Source organism: Serinus canaria, chromosome 1, assembly GCF_022539315.1.
Source record: "Serinus canaria isolate serCan28SL12 chromosome 1, serCan2020, whole genome shotgun sequence".
In the NCBI taxonomy this organism is placed as follows: domain Eukaryota; kingdom Metazoa; phylum Chordata; class Aves; order Passeriformes; family Fringillidae; genus Serinus; species Serinus canaria.
In genome coordinates this window covers 48,871,293-48,896,544 of record NC_066313.1, presented here as the reverse complement: position 1 = coordinate 48,896,544, position 25,252 = coordinate 48,871,293, and the positions used below count along the sequence as shown (strand labels likewise).

Sequence of the window (25,252 nt, the reverse complement as noted above, 5' to 3'; positions counted from 1 at the left end):
GTTCGTTGTGTGTATTAATAAAACCCTACATGAGGAAGGTTTTCTAAAAATTATAACACATTCAAATTATTACATTTTGAAACTGTAATTCCATTACTTCTTACTATACATACTATCTGCATTTTCATGAAAAGGATTATCCTTCTTTAGCTACTTGCTCTTCATAATAAGCTTTGTAAAATATTATGCACATATCATGCTCTTTAAACTCCCAAAGTTATTCACTTTGCTTTTATCCTCTGAACTCCATCCAAATGTGAATGCTTCTGTTTTCTAGTCACCCAGAAGTGATTCCAATATTCCAGGTGCAGTCTCAAAAGGACCATAGATAGGTACAACTGTTTACATCCTCTGTGATGTAATGATTCTCCATAGATAGCATCAAAATACACTTATTTCTGGTGGATATAGAATTACAGAATTTTGTCTAATATAATTGCTGTTCATTGTCACCCCTACCTTGCTACTGCTCTATTTTTGGTACTGTTTTTGTTTCCAGACTTCTGCTTCTTATTATCTTCTATGTTTTCTTCCCAAGGTGATTTTCAGTCTATGTTCTGCATCTAATTCAAATAAATCCATGCCACTTTCTCCTGTTTTGTAGGCAGTTCCTGACTTTATTATAATTTTCAAGGTTCCTGACTGCTCTTTTGAAGACAGCATGTGTCTGTGTAGAGATGAATTTTAGCTCCTGATCATGCTCTTGCTAAAAGTAGATGATGGGGGAATAAAGGCCATACAGAAACTGCCTCCTGGCAAACCTGTACAAGAATGGCATAATGCTCACATCTGTGAGGAAAGGGCTGGAAAACAGTAGAGGAAGGGTCTGATACAAATGGGTGATAATTAGTGATTTTAGTAACTGCAAAGTACTCAATTATTTGAAGCTTGTAATTGTGATACTGCTCTAGTCTTAGTATAAGTTTGTCTCCTGGCAGTCTGAGCATACTTAGATGTGGAATCAGTCATCATCTCACTATCAAATCCTGTAGCTCTAAGGAGGCCTAAATGCTATACTCTAAATTTGTGTAAGCAGCTGTTTTCTTCAAGAGCACAATTTCTTTATGTGGAGAGCTGCTATGCTACTTTCCAAAAAGCAGGAATTGCACAAAGGAAATTTAATAAACTAAAGCTTAAGCTTTTTTCCAGGTGATCTCTTATCACATAGTGCCTTTTATCCTCCTAGAAATAATTCTAACATTGTGGAAAGAAAATATAAATGAAATGCAACTGAATACAAAAGGAAGATTGTTACAAAATTTAAGAATGGGAGTCCTTACTGTGCATCTCTCATTATATCCCCCAATAGGTGGCAGCTTGCTTCTCTGTTTACACCAAGGAATCACACTTTGGTTCTTTCAGACCTCAAAAACAAACCTCTAGGTCAACTTTAGGGTGCTTAAACCTGGGCTCAGTTTGGGTTTAGCCACAACCACAACCCAAAAAGGGCTCTGTGCAGCAACACAGGCACTCCAGAGACACCAGCCTGTCACTGCACATCCCACACTTGAGAATCCTAATGGACTCCAGTGATCCTTTCAGTACACCTCCCTCTATTCTAATAAAATTGCACTTGAATTTCTTTTCAGCAGCTGAGACAATTACTTGTTTTTAAAAATAATTTTCCAGTATATCTGGTATAAGAGAGCTTGGCCAAGAAAGGTTGTTCAGCTTCTTCCTGTCAATGACAGAATACATGTCTCCTGGTTTGTGTAGTACATTTCATATGTCTCAAGTGATGAGGTTCCCATCACTTCCTTAGGAGACTGCTGCACATATGTCAAACCACTTATTCTTCTAAATGGAGGACACTTCTAAATCATCTACATCTAGGAATAGGTTTGGTTTTATAACATTCTTCTATTCTTCTGAACTTCATAGAGCTATTTTTTTTTCTATCAACTCCTGAAGAACAATTTTCTTTAAATAGACAGCTCTTAAAATTAAGTTACCAAACTGATCAGAAAAAAATCCCCAACAAATCAATGCATTGCTAGACTTGCAATGCTACCACAAAAGCACTACTGGAAATAATGCATAAACTGAACAGTTCTGCAACCGTATGGAAACCCACAGCTTACTAAAATCATAGCCCTGACTCTTTAAGAAAGACAAGCAGTATGCATTTTAAGGAAGAACTATTTCCAGAACAATATGATAGATTGAAGCATTGCTGGCCAGATCATATGGCCAAAGAAAAAATATACACCAGAAATATTCTTTCTGCTTAAATTCTGGAGGGCACATGATGATTTACATCAGAGTAGTTATTTTGCAGAATTTCTTCAAAGACTGAAGTTGTTCGCTTACGTTCACATTTCTACAGTTCCAGTTCATCTTGATGAACAGGAAGTGCAAATCTTCAGGTGAATAATGACTACAAGATGGCTTGCAAGATATCAGCATTAATAGTATTTTTTTATTTTTTGATGTAGAAGATGGCAAGGAGGAACTGACATGAATTTTTCAGGCTATCTTGTATTTCCAGGTTCATGCAGGTCTGATGCTTTCTCATGAGAGAATAAATACCTGAATTTAACTTTCCGTTATTTGGGCACATGGATGGAAAATCTACTATAAAATAAAGGGTTCTGTCAAGCAAGACAGAATGCAAATTCCTTGCTTTTTAAATTTTATTTCTCTAAATCCAGTTCTAAAGAGATGAAAAACAGAACTAGGTTAGCTGACTAAAATACAGAGCCCTTTAGACTAAATTTAAGTACAGCTTACCATCCTGTTGATACGGACAAAGTCTTCAGGTTTCTTGGCCCAGGGAGGGAGATCAACATCATTCACAACAATTTCATCTTCCCTGATTCCTAGATTGTAGCCATTACTGTTGACAAACATCTCAGGTAGGTAGTAAAATTCTGGAATTAACTCCTAGCAGGGAGAAAACACACAATGAGATTTCATATTTAACAGAGATGCTAAATGTTACTCCAAGAATCAGGCTCTCTTGTACTACATATTAAAGCATTCCTGGGGTTTTTTATGTTTCTGTGCACCTTTTAAAAGAAATTTTATATCCTGCTTTCTTTGACTTACAGTCAAATGTATTCTGCATAATGAAATATTCAAACTGTTTTTCCCATATCTGCTTTTATGAAAAGCATGACTTTAGATAAGGCAGTGCATATGAGTAAAGAAGACTTCTTCAGAATAGCAGGTACAAGAAAATTTATGCTAAGCTTTCAATATGAAATTATATGGGATTTTTAAATTACTATTTAATAAAAATATGTAAAAAGGGGAAAATTTACACACATAAGTGTCTTGATCTTACTTTCTTTAATTCTTTACTTGCATAAGAAAAGATGGTAAGTCAATTACCTATACAATGAAAAATAATACATGGTGAAGATCTTGTTCTACTGTAAGAAAAATTCAAGAATAGACAGAGGGAAAAATATCAGTACAACAAATGTCCTTCAGACAGATATACATGCTACTTAAAAAGTGAATGATCAAAAACTGCAACATACAATAAACAATAGGTGACTTGGAGTGTGAAGTTTTCCAATTTCCAGAATAGCCAAACAGGAATCCATTTTGACATAATGAATATTGCTGTTTGCACCTGTTATTTTAGCATTAAGTATTGAACTGCAGTAAAACAAAAAAGCTTTAAAGCTCACTCTAAATCTCTTCTCTAATATCCAGATATGGATTAAATTCACCAAATTACATTGTTAAAAGCATTATGACATTCATCTGGGTAGCATGATAAAAACTGATGACACAGCACCTGAAATCTGAGTCTTTGTGGTCCTTTCAGAGGCTGCAGATATGAGAAGCAAAAAAAAAACCTACTGCAGACACAAACTTATCTAATTAAATCTGATCTGCAACTCCATAGAGAATAGAGCAGTTAAAGCAACCTTTAAAATTAAAAAAAAAAAGTGTATTCGCTACAATTTTAAGTGTGTTTAGGAAGGCAATTTGATTACTTGTTTACATCATAAGATACTAATATAGGTTAGACTAAAATGCAAAAACAATCAGTACCTAACTACTATAAAACATTTACTAAGTAAGGCATGTCTGAACCTGAATAATTCATCATGAAACAAGCTACAATTCCAAACAGAAAAGAAAGAATTAAATTATTAGACGTAGTAGATAATAAAACAGCAGCCAGAGCATAGCCAAAATGAGAGAAAACATGAATATCCTGTAATGTTAAAAGAAAAAAGATTCATTTAATGCCTATCTTAAGTTTTATTATAGACATCTCTAATGTACTCAGAGAATTTCTTAAAAACAATCTTCCCCCCTTCCCCCAAAACATGATTCACTAAATCTCAGGTTCCCTTTGGTTTCCTCTAATGGAGCCCAAAAAAGAATGAATGGTCCTCAGAGCTGGAGAAAACTATACAGAAATCTTTCAGGACTTCAACAAATCATTAACTCAGAACTCACAACCCAACATATACCACCACCCAAATTACTGACAAACTAAGAGTATTGCCTTAAAAAAGGGAAAAATTCAAAAGGACCTCAGAAATATCAAAAAGTCAAAGTTAATCTTAAAGCCAATATTCAAATGAAGCAGAATTCATTAAGAAAAATTTAGCAAAGGTTGTTTCTACTTTGTATAAAAGCCTTGAAGCACATAGCACTGGTTGTGATTACTATCAATTTTTATTCAATGTGGTGGCATACTAACCTGCAATGTCACAGCAACCAAGTCCTTCAATTCCATTAAAGAAAAGTTATTTGTTAAATTTCCTTTTTCAGTTTTAAATGTCATAGCATGTAACTGTGGACTTTTACATCTAACATACCTGAAAGTTTGTGCTACTCAGAGACACATCTAGTGTTTAACTGAATTCTACTAACCTTTTGGCTGTGGGGTATCTTGAAACAAAGGGATTTAAGTCACTGAATATTTTTAAAGGTATTTCTATTTAGTAAGTTTATCTTTGCTGCTCTTTGCTTTCAGGGTAATTTAATGTTCCCTTGTCTGGTACAGCAGAAAACATAAATAGAAATAGAATAAACAGAAGTATGTGATTAACTTTCCTTATAAGATTTATTGTGTTGTGTATGTTTAGTTTGAGCTGTCTTATTCCTGTGCTCTGGAAGTTAACCAGTGCCAGACTTCTGAATCCTCTTCAAATAACACTCTCCCTAGAATCCTAACCATTTCAGCTACATATCTCCTGGTAGGTTTTGTTGGTTCTTTTCAGTCAAAGTAAAAAGCAAACAAAAAAACCCTAAACATACTATTTTAAAAACATTAACTAACCCATTGTATTATAGTCTCAACATTCTCTTCAATGTTATTTTTAGTGCAGCCTACAATTATGTTGCTTATTTGAGTGCTATTTAGCATGAATTGAAATTTTTCTTGAAATGTGAGCCATGTCACATGTGACCTTTCCCAGATACTTACATATTTCCCATACTTTGTTTTAACCATTCAGCTTTCTTTCATAACATTTGATGTTCGTCTTGTAATTTTGCTGTCTCCACTATTTACTAGACTAAGATATCACAGCGCTTAAAAATAGCTCAGATAAATATATCTCCTTCTCATTTCTAGAGGATGAATTAGTATATACTAAAATACAGGCCCGGTATAAAAGCCTGTGGCATCCTGTATGTATGAACTTCAGATTCATTTATTTAGCTACTTAGATGCATAGAAAATACAACCAAGCTAGAGATGGTTGATAAAAATTTTGGTTTTATGTGTACATTGTTTATTCTGCTGTGAGAAACTGAAGAAGCTGTCTCCTCTATCTCATGCCAAAGGCTGGGCATAGAAGGGCAAACATCCTCTTCCCCAGGGCCCCTGAGCATGTTTACTAGGAGAAGTATAAACTGGGAGAGGCAGAGAGAGGAAGGATTAGCAAGGACAGTGAGGCAGAAAGGATGGAGCCCAGGAGGTTTCTGGGAAAAGGAGCAGACAGGAGTGAACCTCAGAGGAGAAGACAAGATGACAACTGGGGCCCAGAGAGAGTTGTGTTAACTAAGAAGCCACTGAAAGTTACAAGAATGTACAAAAGAATGCAGGAAAATATAACACTAGCAAGGGCTAGAGTTATTTTCAAAACTTACTAACATTTTTCTCAGCTAGAGTTTGTTTTTAATTTGTTTTGCATATGGGCATGTGACAGTTCATATTCTAACAAAGATTACGGCTTGAGGGAGGCGCTCCTTTGGTACTTTTTCTGTTATGGACAGGAAACAGATACCTCAAAAAATAGCTGTTTCAGGGTGATATTCAGAGAGGTGACTGTGTCCATTTCTCCATTCCAGATGAGGTTCAGCTATGACAGCTATCCTGCAAGATATCTGTCTACCCTGTTGTCCCAGAATTTGAGTGAGGGCAATTCCACAATTCTTCCATCAACTGGTCTCAGTGTTCTTCATCTGGGGAGTTTTACTTAATAACTGCCCTGAATCCTTCATTATGCAATCTAAGTAAATTTTCCCTCATCCTAGCTATCAACCCAACCCAGATACTGAGAATAAATTACTGTTTTCTCTTTGCATTGTTTATTGCATGTTTGAAAAGCATTACTTACCAGATTTACAGCCTTCAAGCTCCTAAAAGTCTAAATTAAGGATAATGATGTATTGCTCCATTGTTTTTGTTACAGAACTGCAAAATATTCCTCTAACCTTCCTAAATCAGCTAGCAGATTTATTGCTAAACATTCCATAACCTAATTTACTTCTTTATATACTTTGGCCATATCATATTTTGTCACATGTTCATCACACAGAAGCCAAAATAAATGTTTTTTTCAACCTTTGTAGTCTTTACATTGGAGATGGAGATTGCATAGTTTTCTGACAGCATCTGCTATTTTTCATTCACTTCAGAGCAGAGTGTAATTTGTCATACAACACAGCTTTTTACAAATCACCAGTTTCATACTTCAGAAGTGTCATTGTTAAATTCACCCTGAAGATAGGGACAAGGAGACTCAAAAATTAGCGGGGGAAAAATGTATCTCAGAGACCGTATTTACGTCAAGGGATAGGACACAGAGGACCTTCTGTCTCCAAATCTGCTTTCTGCTTGACAGACAAAATAGTTGATGAGAGGTTTCTTAAAAAGCCTATTGCACCTTCAGTGTCACTAGGGGTAAAAGGTAAATGTAAAGCCAGATCTGTGCAAAGAAATGCTAGTTTGAAGCTACCATGACTTTGAGAAATTTAGGTTTCAAGCAACAAATGTTCGTGAAACATAAATCTCAAAATATTTTTTCCTACAATACACACATTGTGTCAGCCAGTGCAAATCAAGACATGAAGGAAAATATGGAAACAAACCCATAAAACAGCTTCCCTACAAGTTACATCATTTAGCAGGCATAAAATGAGGGAATGTAAAGAAAAAATACACAGAAAACAAAACTTTTAAGAGTCTGGAATTTTAAAAATATCCACAGACCAATTAAGTATTTTAAATGCATATGTTATTGCATGCAACTCAGCTGACCTATAATTTTGCATTAACTGAAACTAATCAGTAAATGTTATTGGCTTCCTTGCTCTTGCCAAAAGACATTGAAGGTTCTAAATAAATCTTTCTGAATACATTACCTGTCATGGGTAATTTCTTACCACAAGAAATATCTAGAGTTCAAAGAGTTAATAAAAATAGGGATTTTAGTGATCTAAATCTATTTGCAGTAATTTCTGTCTAGTTGTCCTTGACATTTCATCAGCTGGTAACCTCCTCTGCTCCCCTTTCATTCACACTTCTAATAAGACAGGTTAGCTTTCCATCATTTAATAGTCAGCTGCCTTTCAAACCGCCCAAGAAGCTTGGCTCTTCTCACATGAAGAATGATGCAGTAAAGCTAGTGAAGGGTGTATAAAAAAAAAAGCAAAATGAATATTATAACAGACATTTCTTGTCTGTAAATGTGATCTCTTGTTTATTTTAATAGCTATACTAAAACCCCAAGGTATAGTTAACAGTATTATATGCCTTGTGTCTTCATATAAGAAAACATCCCCCAAATGCATTTTCTAATTTACAAGCCTGTGACAAATCCAAACTGCTGAGAAATTAAACTTTAAAAATATGTCTTCAGGTGATAGAGGACTGCTATTAACACTATTATAATTGTACACCACTTGCATTGAATCTGACATTTCTGTTTAATATGTTTTGCTAAGGGTATGCCATTTTATGGCCTCCCAATGAAATCAAATTCAACCCAGACGTTTTCACTTTTCTATTATAATTCACTTCAAGGTTTTAAAGCTTCCATTTCTTTTTCTTTCTTTCTTTTCCTCCCAAAAGGTTGATCCCCTGGCATCCATTAATTCCACAAGAGTCTAGTACTGGGTCAATGAGTCAGTCATGAGTTCCTCCATTTCACACTAAAGCACTTTACTGACATTTTCTCAGAGCTACCTTTCTAACTCCTAAATGGACTATTCAAAAAGTAATATAACAAGTTTGAGAGGTATTAGGAAAGATTAGAGTCTGAACAGGAGGTTCTGGGGAAGTCAGTGTTACCAAAAACTGGAGGGGGGAGGGGGGGGAGGGTTAGAAAGGAAAAAATGTGCAAGCTGACTGGCCAAGTTGTGGTCATTTCCGGGTGACTTGCTTCCTCAAAGGTCACCCCGCGAACGTTCATTCTTCCTCCAGCTTGTACTGATTATCTCGAGAGAAGGTCGATGTTGATAAAGGGAGACACAATAAAATAAACTGTGTTATCCAGGTTCTCCCTTGTGTGTCACCACTCCAACACAGCACATACTGCATTAATTCTGTTTCATCCACTGTAGGTGAATGAGTTTCTTGAAAATGAACCAAAACAACCCGAGAGTAAGGAACAAAATGGTCTAAGTAAATCTTTAATCCTTTACTGGGCAATAATCTATCATAGACTTCATTTTTCAAAGGTGGTCTACTTTTTGCCACAATTTGAGATGCCGGAATTACAGCTTGTTTTCAGGCTGATTAAGCTACTGCCACAGCCCTATTTTCATTAGCTCAGTGTGAAATAATTCAGTCCCAGAAGAGACTACACATATTTAAAGGGGAGAGGGAAGGAAGGAAAAGAAAGGAAGAAACAGAGAGAAAATGCCAGGGAGGACACAGCCATGGGAGGAAAGGAGCTGGACACACAGAAATGTAGCTTCCTAAAGAGAGACACATTCTTTTTCAGATTTCAGGTACTCGGGGTTTAAATTTTAATGCAGAATTCTGTGAAAGTGGTTTGGATGTATTTTTTCAGACAATATTGAGGTTGTAAAAGAACAGGTGTGGAAAGCATCTGCAGTACTTAAAAATCTCAGTTTGTTAATTAAAATTAACCTACTTCAGCACTTATTGAAGCACTTGAAAATAACATACCTCATATTCCTCTTTCTTAAACAGTAACTGAGTAACTGATGTAAAAAACCCTCCAGATTTTACTTTCCTAAAAAACCTTTTTTTTTTAAATTACACCTTGTTAATAAAGAATAAAGACAGTTCATATAATTATTTAATACAGTACATGAGAGCAAAAATTGTGGCCATCCTACAACACACAGCAATGAAGAATGTCAGATTAATTCATTGCATACGCTGTTTTAAAATTATTTCATAATCTGTGCTACAATAATTAATGAGATTAGTAGGATCAGAGATAAAAGTACTTATAGCAGCTCAGATGAATTTCAAATTTCTGATAAGGAATACATGAAAAATGAACACTTGCTAGTCTTAACACTTTTCAAAGTTTGCTACTTTGATGGATAGCCTTTATTCCATGCACTAAATATTTACCATAAAGACTTAAAAAATCTTTAGGATGGTAAAAGAATTTAGAGCATGTATATCACAAGGAAATCCACACTGCCAAGCCCAGCTACACATGGAGCCAGAAGAAGCTACACAAGTATACAGAAAACTTTAGGATCATGCCTTCAGATTCTGTACTCACATACAACCTGTACACATCTTCTCTTTTGCCCACTCTGTACTTTCTTACAGGACTGCTGGATAAACACTAGAAGTTGCCAGACAGCTGACCACTAGTTTTTGAATAATTCACACTCTCAGAGCTGAAGCTCTTCTGTGGTGCAAGACAGTGGATGCTGCTCTTAGGAGAGTAACAAAAATTACCAGAAATTTTGAGGGGGTTTCTTAGTAGTTCCCCAAACCTCTCTGCTTTTCAAGTCCCTGAAAACTTGATTAAAGTGTTTAAAAAGCCTGCAAGGTATTCAAAGCAGTAGCACAACCAATCTGAAAAAAATTAGGTATCTGTAGTATTGATAATAGTCCATTTCCCTATCATTTTGCAGAATGAATTTCAAAGCCTCAGGGAAAAGTTGGCTCTGATGTAATGGCATTGAGAAATGAAGTTCATTAAGATCTTAAGGAACAAACAACATCAACAATTAGCTGCTGTACTCACTCTTGATTGATCACTAAGAAACACAGACTCTGCAAATCAAAGGGCCTTGCCAGTGCTTTGCCAGTCTGCTTCGGAAAAAAGAAAAAGTTACAAAAAAAGAGTTTGCTGCTTCCATTTGTGGGGATATTCAAACTCAGAGAATACTCAACTTCACCCTAACTTTTCAAATTCTCTTGCTTAAATAAGCATTTTTCCACTCTGACCCCTTTCCTCTGAGGTTCCTTCCCTCTTTGTTCCTTGAGAAAAAATTCTTCTCCCTTTCATATGTTTGCATATTTCATATTATTTCTATGTCTCCACTTTAGTCATTAATTACTCCACACATACACACATTTTTATACCTGTGTCCAACTCCTGAAATGCATTTCTTTTCTTATGGCTAACTCCAGTTTAGGTATATCTTACACTTGATGGTTTCCAGCAAAGAAAGCACTAAGCATTTGATTTATCCAGTAAGAATTCATACTAAAAACTGGACAAGGAAAAGGAAAAAAGCAATAACATATGTTCTCTGAGAACATAATGGCTCTGAATGAATGACCAATAAGACTGTTTAAGGTGAAAATTATATTTCATGAGATACTCCAGTTGTTATACCCTAAGGATAAACCTTTAGTATCATGATAAACTTTGTGCCATCCTGTTGATCTTAGTTTCCTTCATTAATTGAAGACAAAATAGGAATGCATTGACATATTTTGCTTAGGCTATTGAAGTGCATCTCAGTAGATTTATTCCAGCTTTGTATTACTATACAATACATTATTTTGGAAATGCAATATATCAAATGCTGGTATTAAATCTCCCCTAATTTATAGGGATTTTTTTTTGTTAGGTAATTTATGAATGCTTTCTATTTGTTTTAGCATTTCTTAAAGATTCGGTTCATTTTTGAATCTGCTTTTATTCATCTATTTTCATCTTGAACTGAATCAATTCAAAATAAATCAATTCAATGTTATTTTCTAAACCCACCTTCCCTGTATCTTCATTAATTAACAAACCTATATTTTAAACAGCAGCTTTAATCCCTAATGTATCCCTGAATGGACAGGACAGGGATTATCTGGAGAAAACATTTATGGACTAACATACCTCATCTGTTACTCCCATATTAGATTTTCTGTAATGACTTAGCTCCAAGTAGTATTTCTCTTTCTAATGGCATAACAGAAATGTGTATATATGTATAAATCTGATTTGGGGGCTCTATAGTAGACTGCCAAATGCATTCTGGAACACCTTGTTTTACAGTCTTTGCCCTAGAGCAATTCTGACCCTTAATTTTTATTATTTTACCTGCTATCCCCCATTCCCATTCTTACATTCAGTAAAGAACATAGCTACTTCATTTCTTCACCTTTTGCCTTCCTTTTCTGAAGGTATCTGGTTCTGAGCATCGTTTTAATATTTGTTTTATTTTGATAAAGCTGGGGTTTTTTAATACAATGCAGTGCAGCTTATCCATCCTTAATTCCTTCATCCTTGCAATGGCTGGCAACAGCAGTTTAAATTATCCCACTTGGTTCACAAGACTCCTGGTATTTTCAGACAAACATTTCAGTTAATTGTTTCACTGATAACTCATTTGGTTGCTAGTTTAAGAACAATCCTTTCACTAATTATATACCCCACTTGAATACCATCTCTCCGTCTGTCCACAGATATTCCTTTATCTTTTGCAATGCCTTGATGTATTTAACTGCCCTCCTCCTGTGTACTAAAGCCAGACAAGAAGATTACAGTCACTTCCAACTGTCTTCCCTTGTTTCTCAGTTTAAGGCTCTTACCCTTTGTTAGAGCCCCACTTCTAGGAAGTCACTCTCCCAGATATTCTTGTGGAATTATAGGAAAAACAGATTTCATTGAGAAGTAAAAATCAAAATTTCAGCACTTTGAAGATATATCAGATATAGTAGATATTACCTCAAATTGCTTCCAAATTTGGAAATTTCCTGTTTGCTTACATGAGTAAGAGTGATGGTACTTAAAAAACGATTGACTAACAGAGGAGCATGAATAAACATAAAATGGTTTTTAGAGGTTCAGGTTGATTTCTTTAAAAAGCATTTTCTCCCATATGTTAGAATGACCATACAATTTGCAATTAGTTATTCTAACTAGTAACTGAATAACAACAACATGATTTGTCCCTTCTGAGACTGTTGGAATACTTATGCAAACAGGACCTCTGGAATAAAAATTAATCAACAAATATACATATTTTTTCTTTTTTTTTTCTTTGCCAAGACAAATAAATTTTAAAAAATAAAAATAAAAATAGAATATATATGGCAATATGACCATTTACTAGTATGAGTGGTAGCTTATAAATAGAAGAGAAATATATTCACTGAAAAATGTGGGGTTTTTTAAAAAAGAGCATTTTTTATAGTGAAGCCTTTTCCTACTTTATTACTAGAAAATGAGAATCAAGAAGGGACCATATTATTCAAAATATTTCAAGATTTTTGTTTCTTTCTGATAAGGTCCCATGTCTATGAACAATAACTCTTTGTATTTAACAAGGTAAATACAAAGGTAAGGAATAACAGCAGTAAAATCACCCTGCTCTCTGGCTGTTTCTGTATATAGTGTAGAAGTTGTTTTAATCTAATGTGTATTGTTGCATAATATCCCCAGGCACATTCAAGTAAAAGCTAAAGCTGTACAGAAAAGCCAACATTTTAAATGGGTCTTGTCATTAATGCTTTATTAATTGCCCCAGGCAATGCAAACCCAGAGCTAGGCAAGCTATAACAATATGACACTTTAAGGTCAAATCCAATTCCTGCTGTGTTTTATGGAGTGGGCCAAATATTGAGTTAACAGCAGGAAAGAACAATTTATTGAGCTTTTCTCCATCTCCTGATTATCTGATCTAAATTAGATCAGTTAGGTTGTTTTTCTCTAAAAAAATTCCCATCTTTTGTCCACTCAACTTCAAAGAATCCTTGATTTTTTGTGTTAGAACAATAAACTTTATCAGCATCTATTTATTTATGCTACACCTAGTGTGCTGTATATAAAGAAATGATATATATATATAAATATAAAATATAATCCAGCATCTTCTTTATGTTTACATAAACAAAAAATCCATAATGAAATTGCATATTTATCCATTTATTTAACATATATGTTACCTTCACATCTGAGGTATCTCTTTGGCTGTTCCTCCAGGACCTGGCCACTGAAGAGAAGGTTCGATCTGGGTGGTCAAACTTGCCATCATTTGCATTTAGAAAGAATGTTGTAAAGGGCTCCTGTAGGTAATGAAATTATGACAGATTAAGAAAACAGTACAAGGACTCATGCAGCACCTTTCTGTCAAAATGTTGCAGATCTTGTTTGCAGATCAAGATACTTCATAAAGGCAGAATTAAAGAAAAACATGGCACCTCATAGTTATATGTTTGCATGGGTTTCTGCACTGAACATCTGAGTATATTTTTTGGAACTACCACATTTTGCACAAACAAATCCTGAGTTCTATACCATAAGACTAATTGCCCATTTGACATAAGTAGCCTGGTTCCAGTTCACAATGACTGCCTCCTTTACAGCACTCACTACAAACACATTCTGTGTTAATTATATAACTGGGCTTTGTATACTCCTTGCATGTTGGTATGTCAAAATAAAAAAATCCTATCTCTAAATCTTTCTTGTGTTTTCATTTAATTGAAAAGAGCTCAATAGGTTCCACTTTGCCTCAAGGTGAGATGAATGGCTCTAAGGTTGTTATGAGGCAGACAGTGGTTCCATAATGTGCAGCTTTATCTTTACTTTGGGGCAGAGATACAGAGATTAAATATTTACAGTCTTTCACTAATTCTATCTCAAACCATATCCCAGTTTATACTAAATGGAAACCAGCTTTTGGGGAGGAAGAGCTCAGGTATTAGACAGTCTGGATAACCCATTTTTATGTCACTACATTCCTCTGCAGAGTAGGGGTTAACAGTGGACCAAATCCTTAACTTGACCGTAAAACCTGAATACTGAGATCATTGGCAGAAACCTGGATTTCCACCACTACTCCATTAGCTCTCTTTTCAACTAATAGTTGGCAGTGTGCGTGCAGGGATGGATGCTCATTCTTTCTCTTTGCCAAAATCTCATGGGGAATGCTTTTAAGAAAGTCCCTTTTATTAATTCATACCCAGACTTATTTCCTTTCATATCCTGATCATCTGAAAATTTTGGTAATCAAAGCAGTTCATGATCACCAGATCACAATTTTTATTAGAGTATTACTCATGTATTATTTGAATTTTATTCTAAACATTCTCTGTTTTCTTCTATGAAATTTTTAAACAAGTCGGGAACTCCTACATTAATTAAGAATTTTTGAAGTAATTATACCACTTGTGTGTAAATTGCCCCAGATGAAAAAGTTATGAAGATATTTATGTTTACACAATCCTTAAGAAAAATTAAAATATACACAAGGAAAGCACAGATGCAAAACTAGTGAAAATATCCAAAAAAAGAAGAAAATAAAAGATGGAATTCTGACTCTGAGGGACCATTGTTTCTCTACCTTTATTCCACATGTTTTCCCAGTTTGTTTTTTCTGTCATGCACAGCAGTCAACACAGGTTACTTTTGTTCAAGAAGAAAAAACTCTAATCAATTTTTTCCTTTTAAAACATGGGAAAATTAGTTTTTAATAGTCTTTAAAAGAATAGTATCTCATAAATATATTTTTTCTGAGTGTGTATTCCAATCAGAGAATACTAATATGTGTCAAAAATTTAATTAAAATAATAGAATTAAATACAAAATCATCACAATATAATTTCTTGTTGGAGGACACTAAATCTCACTGCTCAATGGCTTTATTTGTATTCGTGAATATTGAATGGCCTTGTGGTGAAGAAGAGATTTATAATTTAAATCGAATATTGAAATTTAACACTAGCTCAACTTGGTGAGTAGTATAAACTACCACAATGAAGTGAAATACTGACAGAAAATAAGTTTTTATCTATCCAGATTTTTTAGTGCTACATATAGTGAATTCAGTGCAAAATATAAATGAAAATGTGTAAGATTCAGACTCAGAAGTACAAAATGGAAAACAATATATACAGAAATTGATTTATATTATTTTATCCTAAAATTATGTTAGTATTATAATTTTATTAAATTTAAATTTTTAAATATTAGAATTGCTTTGCTTTTAAATTAATTCCTTCTCCCAATTATCTGTATATATTTGCCATAGGAATTATGCTGTTTTCTAGCTTGCCCCTTTGACTGAAAAACATTATATATTCTTGATCTGAGCAGAAATAATTCTGTTTTCTAACAACTCCTACCCATCACTCTTTTCTTGATAAGATATGTGTATTTTTTATGAATATTATTGTGGAGCAGACTGTGGATCATTGCAGAGGTTCTGAAATCAGAAGCAGTCAATGGATTTAAAAGAAGCAGAAACCAGGAAAATGATGTAATTAAAATAAATTATGTAAAAATATTAATCCAAACTTACATGACAACATTATTTTAAGTATCTGAGACAAATACACAAAAGCAATAAAATTCATAATCAGGATTAAACTTTTAGTAGCTGAGCACTACAGGGTGCCCTATTATGCTATCCTGCCATGGCCTGTTGTGCCTATCTTTTTGGATTTTTAATCCTTAGCAGAAATTCAGAGCTTTCACTCCCTTTATCTCAGACCTCTAACATAATTTTAAGATAATTTTTATTCTCTGGGAAGTCAAGTGCTTATACAAATATAATTCATATCTGTATTCTATATACTAATTTAAATACTGTTATTCTATGATACCGATTACTGTCACTTCATGTAAAGCTTTTGTTGCTGTGAAAGCTATAAAGCAGCACAATGTTTTCATTAATACTCCATCTCACTCATTCCTAATATTCTGAATAAAATTCACGCCTTGTTCACTGCCAACAAGGAGAGAAATTTGTGGGGGACTTGATTACATTGAACACAAGCTTGAGCTGTGAGAACAACAAATTTTTCCATTCAATAGCCCTTCTCTCCCGCCCTTCACTTTTAGCAGTACCCAGACTCATTTGAATAATTTATGGTGGGAGTAGAGGAGGGAGGAGGAAGGGATGTGGTCATTCTAAGACATCCCATGTCACACAAAAATGTCTTTCCATCCATTTGTAAGAGAGAGAGAGAGTATGTAAGGGTTTGTCAGAGTGATACGTACCTTTTGTCTGATATATCTGTGATTGTCCTGCTAAAATCTAACAAAAAGAAGAGCCAAATTCACTTCTGTTTACCATATGACATCCAGTCCTTCTCATCTTTGAATCTCATTAAAAACTAATTTTAACTCAGCCCAATCCAACTCATAATAAATCCAGAATTTCTTCTACCTTGTACAAATATGAACTCTTTGTAATAGCAACTGGAAGACAATTATTCTCTACAAACATCATGACTACCACATTAGAGCACACAAACAGTAGTTGGTGTTTCCATGAAGATGCAACTGATTTACACAAATATAACTTCTTCAGGAGCAATTATCAAGAACATTCACTTGTACCATAACCCTCTCCTATTTCTCCTAAAAATCTGAAACCAGTGCTGATATTCACATTCTACATGATTCAAGCCAGAATTCATTCTTCTATTTTTCTTTTTCCTTCTGTCTCCTTTTCAAGTCACTGGACAATTTGGCATTGTGAAGTGGCATTCTTGGTTTAAACTATTCCATCTTCTGCAACTTAAATATTCACTGCTCCAGATGAAATGCACATGAAGAAAATGAGTCTTCAGGTGGTAAGGTCACCTAGTGATAAACTATGAATATTCAATTTCATTTCCACAAAAATACATACAACAGAATATCTATTAATGGTGAAACAAAGGCAGAGATATCAAAATTACCCACACAGGACAGAACTGAGGTTAAGACATACCGTTTCTCTTAAAAAACAAGCCTGAAACATGTATTGGGTTTGTGTGGCAAATTTTTGGTAGTGGGGGAGACTACAGGGGTAGCTTCTGTGAGAAGCTTTTGCCATGACCAATAGTGCCAAAGCCAGCTGGCTCCAAGATGGATTACTGCTGCCCAAGGCTAAGCCTGTGAGTTTTAGCAAAGTGCCTTTATGATGGCAGACTTAAGAAGGCTCAGGGAAAAACTGCATAAGAACACTAGAGAGAGCAATGGGAACATATGGGAGAGCTCTGCAGACAGCAAAGTCAGTGCAGGAGGAGAGCCAGGAGGTGTTCCAGGCTCTGGAGCAGAGATTCCCTCTAGCCCATAGTGAGGCACCTGTGCCCCTAGAGACCATGGAGGTCCAGAGGGGACTACAGCTCTACCTGCAGCCCCTGGAGGAATCCATGCCACAGCAGGGGGATGTCTGAGGAAGGTCATGAGCCTCTGGAAGCCTGTGCTGGAGTAGGCTCCTGGCAGGGACCTGTGCTTCCAGGGAGAGTGGAGCCCACGTGGGAGCAGGTTTGTTGGCAGAACTTGCAAGCCCACGGAGCACCCACTGCTGCAGTCTGTTCCTGAGGAGCTGCACCCTGCAGGAGGGACCCATGCTGGAGCTGCTCAGGAAGAGTTGCAGCCTGTGGGAAGGACTCACTTTAGAGAAGTTCATGAAGGACTGTCTCACATAGGAGAGATCCCACGTTGGAGCAGGGGAATAGTGTGGAATCTTCTGAGGAGATAGGAGTGGCAGAGACAAGTGTGATGAACAGCCCCCATTCCCATTCCCCTGTGTCAGTGGGGAGAGGAAAGAGAGAATTTAGGAGTTTAGTGAAGAAGGGAGGGGTTGGGAGGAAGGTGGTTTTAAGATTTGACTTTATTTTATCATTATCTTACTCTCATTTGATCAGCAATAATTCAAACTAATTTCCCAAGCTGAGTCTGTTTTGCCCATGATGGCAACTGGTGAGGGATCTCTCCCAGCATTTATCTCAGCCCATGAGTCTTTCCGTCTTTCCTTATTTTTTCTATCTCCTGCCCAGCTGAAGAGGGGAGTAGTAGAGCAGTTTTGGTGAGGACCTGACATCTAGGCAGAGCCAGCCCACCACAACACATCAGATAAGGGAAAATAACTGAGGGAAATATAAGGCAGTAGGGAACAGATTATCACAGAACTGACTCCAAAATATAATATTAAAAGCAATATTTTGAAGACAACTGACAGAAACCAGATTGCATCTGTCAAAGCTGAAAAGCAAGACTTAAAATAATTTTTAAGGTTTTGTGGCAATTACACAATTCTCTCCCTCTCTCTCTATATATATACTTCAGAGTGGTTGAAACTCCTTACCTACAGCAAATACTGTTTCCTACAATACTAAGGTCTAGGTAGGCAGTTTATCCCCTCTGATCCCCATTACCACATACTGTTTTGTTCTGCTTCTATCTAAACTCCCATTTCCAATTTATCTTTTTTTCATACGTTTTTCATTTGTTTCCTAGTTTTTTTCTATTTCTTTTGCTTTTCCTTCTCTCTTTGGTTTACATAGCCTTCTCCCATGGTTTTAGTTTTTACTCCCGTCCTTCATTTCCCATTTGTTGTCACTTTCTACAAAAAGCTCCACAGCAACACATCTTTTCCCATCACTCTCCTCCAGTCTTTCAAAATACTGAAAGCATTTTTCTATGTGAATCTCTGCATCTCTTAATATCACCTTCCTCTTTCTGGACTAGACTGTAATTTACCTTTTCTTACAGAGTCTTCTTCAAAGCTCTAGCTCAAGAAATTCACGAGCAAGAAATATTACTTTAACTTACAGAAATCTGACTTAGTCTTATCTATAAATTTCACTGGCACAATCTTCTCCCTTAGGATATTTCATCCTTTATTTTGTAACATAAGTATCTCTATATAGATCACTATGACTTTATAATCTTCATTACCATAATCTTTTCCTCTATACACATTTATTTTCAAATATCTATTTAGGCTTTCCATTTGCTGCCTTATCCAGTCTTATCATATTATTATATTTTTTTCCTTTTCTGAGGTTCAAATTTCCCCTGGATTTGTCTTCTTTCAGTGCTGTTGTCTATTCCCATTAGAGACTGCTTTTCTTTGCTGGCCAATCATATTTAAATAATCTTTAAAATACTTGTGTAGGAGTGTCTCTGTATTTAAGTTATCTGTTGTTTTCACCTTTTCATTGGCAACCTCTTTTTTGGGTATCAGTGGTTTCCACTTCTGCTTTCTATCCTCACATATATTGTTTGCTCTAACAAATGCAATTTGTAAGACCTATATTGCAAGGCCATCAAGACAAAGACTTTGTTGTCTTGCTCTTTTAGGTGAGAACACAAAGAGATCAAGAGCATCTACAGTATTACATAAAGAACAGTAGTAAAAGTGACATTGAATTAACCTAATGCAGGAAAAGAATTCTCCTTGGTGTGTTGTACATTCAGCCTGTAACCAGACTTTCAGCACAGAGAATTTGCTGACTAGCAAGAGGGGATCTTTTACTGTACAGCAGCCAAAATTAATAGACAAACATCCAAATAAAACTACTGTTTTTAATCTACTTAAAGGCAACAAAATGTACCATAAAATGTATTCAGTAGATGAATAATTTAGCAACATTTAAAAGGAATACAGTGGTCACCAACACAGGAGTGTAATCAACACTTAGTTTCCCATGTTTACCGAAGTACATCCTGAACTCACAGACACATGAATTCCCTCCTGAGCAGCAAAAAAATGAACATGTCTAAAGGAAGCTGAGATGAGTGAAAACTCGATTATCAAGCTTTTTGTGGCTCTGTTTTGCTTTGTTATATGCAAAATATGCTTAGTATACACCTTATGCAACAGATTTTTATTGGCAGGGTATACTTTAACTTCAGTAATTACACAGCCACTCAATTTTTCATTAATTCAGGCTTCTCTGTGAAACCTTCAGTGTCACATCAACACTCTTTATTCTGTAAATAATTGTGATAATACATAAACTGAATTCAGATTCATTCTATCTTTGAAGTGTGGCCCCCTTCCATAGATCTGGTTTTGGTCATAGGAGCATGAGGTTTCCAGAAACATAGCAGTTTGAAGTTAGAATCCACATTTCTACATTTCTGAAAATTGAACAACTCTACAGATGTTCATTAATTTAGAAGCATAGTTCATTTGCATAAAATATTATTCAATGTTGCTTTAATATAAAACTGGTTCTATAATTCCCCTTTCGATGTGACAGTTTAATGTTCTTACAAAAGACTTTTTTTTTTATTTGCATGGATCTGTCCCTAAAAAATAAATGAATATGAGCAGTATCAGATTTCTGTCTTGAGATATTTTTTTGGGGGTGGATTTCATTTTAGATGCATTTTTCTCATTGTATGCATCCTAATAGCACCACAATTTTATGTTTACATTTATTTTGGATTGTTTGGGTAGGAAGGACACCTGGACCACTACAAATGAGTATTTAACTAATTTCAAGAGAATTTCTGAGATTTTAAGGTAGGGAAGAGCAATGAGATTTTAATAGAAAGGTGCTTTCATAAAAACAAAACGAAACAAAGGTAAGTGACAGAAGAGATGCTGTAACTAAAGATATGCACGAAAACCAGGATCCAGAAATACTTACAATACGAACAAGCCAAGCCAGGGTAGAAGTAGATGTAGAGTAGTGGGTGTTATAATGATAAGGTGGAGTCTGATCATCTTCCCATGTCTCATACCGTTCTGCATAGAAGACAGCTCTCTTTGGGTTCAAAGCACCAATTGGCTGTAAAGTGATAAGAGGTCAAATATATTATCAGCTGTCTGATAAGGCATAAGTTAATTCTGCATTAAGATTCACTGAACAGGAGACTCTGCAACCAAACACATTCCTTGCTGTAGCAACCCCTGAGATTGCTGTAAGCTTATTTTCAAAAGCTTTGTGAACTAAAAGTCTTACGAGTTTCCTTATTTTAACTGACAAATATAAGTGATCCACATCTGCAAACTTTCAAGACCTTCTTGAAGTATAAGTTGTTTCCCAATTAGTTCAGTAACATTCTTCTGGAAATAGACTTCTAAAACTGCATTTAAAATGCATTGAGGCCAAACTAATATTTCTGTTGCTGTCATTCACCATAATCACACAGCTAATGAAAACTGACTTTTGCTCGCACAGGATACTTTGTAATGCGCGGTTCATGATGAAAAGATTTCACGCAGAACTGCTGATGGTGTCTGGTGATCCTAAGCAGAAATACTTAAAAACCATGCATAGTCCTTAGGACTGGGTGTACTTTCTGACTGAACAAAGACACGTTTTACTGAGCAAAGCAAACAAGCTTTGTACTTGAAAACAATAGAATGTGGAAATTATTCACAAATTCAAAGTCCATTCTGAGCGAATTTAAAGGACAATCTATACAAATTAGGTGAAAAACAAAAGAGATGCAAGGCAGTAGTAGGAACTATTGGTTTTGATGTGCCTACTTGAAGAATACAATTTTTTATGATTTTTCAACCCACTTTATCTCAGAAGCTTTTTCAAAAAGTACTTGTTACTGTATGATGCAAAAGTTACTTGGATAAAGAAAATACAGGTTTTAGCTTTTACAGTAAAATTAACCAAACACTCAGAGTTTAATACTTAGAGGAGAGCATACTGCCACACCAAATAATTGTTTAAACTTATTGTAGTTTGAAATTATTACTCGATTTGCATTAATCAAAGTTTAATTAGAATTGATATTATTAAGGGTATTAAAAATATATACATAGGCAACAGGGTTGACCAAATGCTAACAGTATTTTCACATTTTATTGCACAGCATAATTTTTCTACTGAATTAAAATCCAAAGTAATTTGGAAAGGAAATATCTGTAGAAGGTCAAATCTCTGTGTTTCACTACACTAGATATGTAACTAAAAAATTTAAAGCTGCAAGTATTTTATTCCTTCAGCACTGCTGTGTTTTTTGAGATGGCTGCTTAAAAGGCTGACATAGAACATGATATTTTCTGATTTAGAGCTTGTTTTAAAATAGCAGTCTTTGGTGAACCTTTACATTTTAAAACATTATGATTTCAGTATTTTTCACATTAAGCACTCTGGATGCTTAATACTTTGCTGTGTCATGGAGATGTTTATAGTTTTCTCATTCGTGTAAAATGATTGAGTAATCCCAAAGGATTGGTGTTATCTGGAGCAGACTACACTGAAAGACCTCACAAAACATTCTTGGAAAAGAAGTATGAGCCATTCCCTAACACTTTCCAGGCTCATTTCCCAAATACTGGCAATAGGAAAAAATAAATGTTTGCATTTTTGTTACATTTGGTTTCGTTAGACATCCTGCCAGTGTCAGGAAACACACTGGCAGTATTATAGCCTTTAAGTTATCATTACACAAAAATGGTTGTTCAACAGCTCCTTGAAAGGGACATTCTTTTCCCATTAGACTGACAAACTGTGCAGATATATGTGCACTTTGCTAAATTATATCAGGCTTTGGGTTGCTTTGGGGACTGGATGGAACCTGCTGACACCTTCCTCATTAAGGTATCGTGCATCCACTTCTCTGGCAGAAAAAATCCCAGTCCCAACTGCACATTTCAAGAGCTAAAGCAGTAATTCACACTGTAGTCTGTTGAAATGAAATGTTCACCCCCTCCGAGAAGGGAACACAAAATAGCAGACAAATTGGTGAGATTGTATTTGGTTATGGAGAAACACCCTGAGAATATCTCTTCCCTCCACTACAAAGGTGGATCTTATCCTATGCTGCAGTGAATTCCGAGGCTATGGAAGACAGAGACGTCATCTGTCACCATAATATTGTACATCTAGGTTTGAAGGCACAGTGGAGAATGAATATGATGATTAACACAAGATTGAAAATACAGAAAACTCCTGGCCTTTCCAAACACAGTTGATGCTGATTAGAAGTCTTCCATCAAATAAGCAATGTGTTTTCATTATTCACTGTAAATTGACTATAGTAACAAGGCCTGAGAGGTATAACTAATGCACAAAATAATTATGAGGTATTTTATTTTATAGACTAGCAAAATTTCAATGGTGGTTTAATCAGTACTTCTAAATAACATTTTTAATATAATATTGTTGTATTTAATAAAAAGGCTATTTCTGTCAACAATTTGACAATAATTTCTAAAGTCATATAAAATACTAATGCAAAAATATTGTTATGTTTTCTAAGTTGTTCAATGAGAGGTGTTACTTCAATTTAAAAGATAAAAGGTACAATGATGTAAGATCATGCATTCCCATTTTCATATCAAAATGCCTGTACAAGTACCTAAAATAATCTACCTTCAGAAAATACATGATTAATTGTACTAAATTATAAACTGAAAATCTGTATTCTGGATTACCATCATACAATATTCTTTTCAGAGTCATTACCTTTTTTTTCCCCTTTCAATTACTTTAGAAAAATCTTGAAATGCACAAAACATCATCTGAATAAAATGGAGTCTTTAGGTGAAATACCAATGAGAGTAATTTCTGTTCTTGCATGACCCTGCAATTTTCATGGGAAAATCTCTGGGAAGAATAATTTTTGGGGTCCTTTCCTGAGAGAGAGCGAGGGAGGGAGGGAGGGAGGCAAAGAGGGAGGGAGGAAGAGCTTGTCTTCAGCTATTAAGCCTCACCTCAACTTCTCAGGACAGATCCTGGATTGGATGAACTAGTGATCTGTCTGACAGCCTGAGATTTGGGAGACATGGGTTAATTCCTGTCATTCCATAAGCCTTTATAGTGTCCATGAGGAGACTGCTCAGGTATGTCTATAGTTTGCACTAGGAAAGTGAGCTGGAAGTCCCCGAGCTGCTCCAGAGGGTGTAGTGTGCAAACATGACGCAGAGATGACAGAGATGCAGAGATGACAACTGGGGTCCCAGAAGTGGCACAAGTGTCTCAATGCAGCACTGCCTGGGAAGGAGAGCTGGGAGCTGCCCATGCTTACACAACTCTGCAGCTTCTACTTCAGCCTTACATAAGTTATCTCTGTCCTGTGGTGAAGAAATACGAGAAACATCTCTGTGCATTCAGGGAGACCCTGATGTGAACCACCTCTCTGCACATTAATGCAAAGGACATCTCTCCAGATTCAGGAAACCATGCACTTTGAAAACGCTAAGGAAAGCGCTCAAATCTAAATCTCTTTCTTGCTTTTTTTTTTTTTTTTTGTTGGTTGGTTTTTTGTTTTGTTTTGTTGTAGGTTTATTTTTTGTTTTGTTTTATTTATGTTTTTTGGAGCTTTTTTTGGTTTGGTTTGTTTTTTTTCTTTGCTCTGGTGTTTTTGTTGTCGTCATGCAATTTAAAAACTTTTTTATTAACCCCAAAGAGAACAGCTTATGTATACCAAAAGACCAGGCACTTTCTGAAAGCAAAAAAACCCTCCAAAAATAAAATAGCAGGGAGTAAATTCTGCAAGGTCTTCCACTGGCTTCTTTAGTGTTATTTTAACATCCATGTGGGAAAATGCTGTTAACCAGAGTAATGGTATGAGTTCATTCTTCAGTAAAGACAAAGACATTTCTGTAAACACCTTAAATCTCAGTTGCATAAACTAGCAGCCAACCCAATTTTACTCTAATGAAACACGGGTCCTATTAGTTGACAAGTTCTGCAGTAATGGTAGTCTCTCACGTTTCTTGTGAAATGTATAGGGTATATGGAGTTTTGGCCACTTTTCGAGGCTTTACTGCGCCATTCTCAGCCCAGAAGGTCAACTACCTCAGTTTTAATCTAATATCATGGCTATAAAATGCAGTTAAATTTTATTTATGGATCAATCCCTGTAACTTTACATAATGGAAGAAACTGATATTATTTGACTGAGATTCATTGGGCTGTGCACTGATTAAAATGACTTGCCCAAACAATACAAAGGCAAAGCCCAATCTATAT

General features: G+C 35.4%; 1 protein-coding gene across 1 annotated transcript in view; it reads right to left on the bottom strand.

Annotated features, from left to right (window-relative positions):
• NBEA (neurobeachin) overlaps positions 1–25,252 on the bottom strand; it is a 453,025-nt gene that overhangs the window by 50,787 nt on the left and 376,986 nt on the right. The window contains exons 46-48 of the mRNA XM_050977434.1: positions 20,963–21,103; positions 13,529–13,648; positions 2,731–2,883 (exon numbers count right to left, since the gene is read on the bottom strand). Of these exons, the coding sequence (XP_050833391.1) occupies positions 2,731–2,883; positions 13,529–13,648; positions 20,963–21,103 (414 nt within the window). The remainder of the gene's footprint in view (positions 1–2,730; positions 2,884–13,528; positions 13,649–20,962; positions 21,104–25,252) is intronic.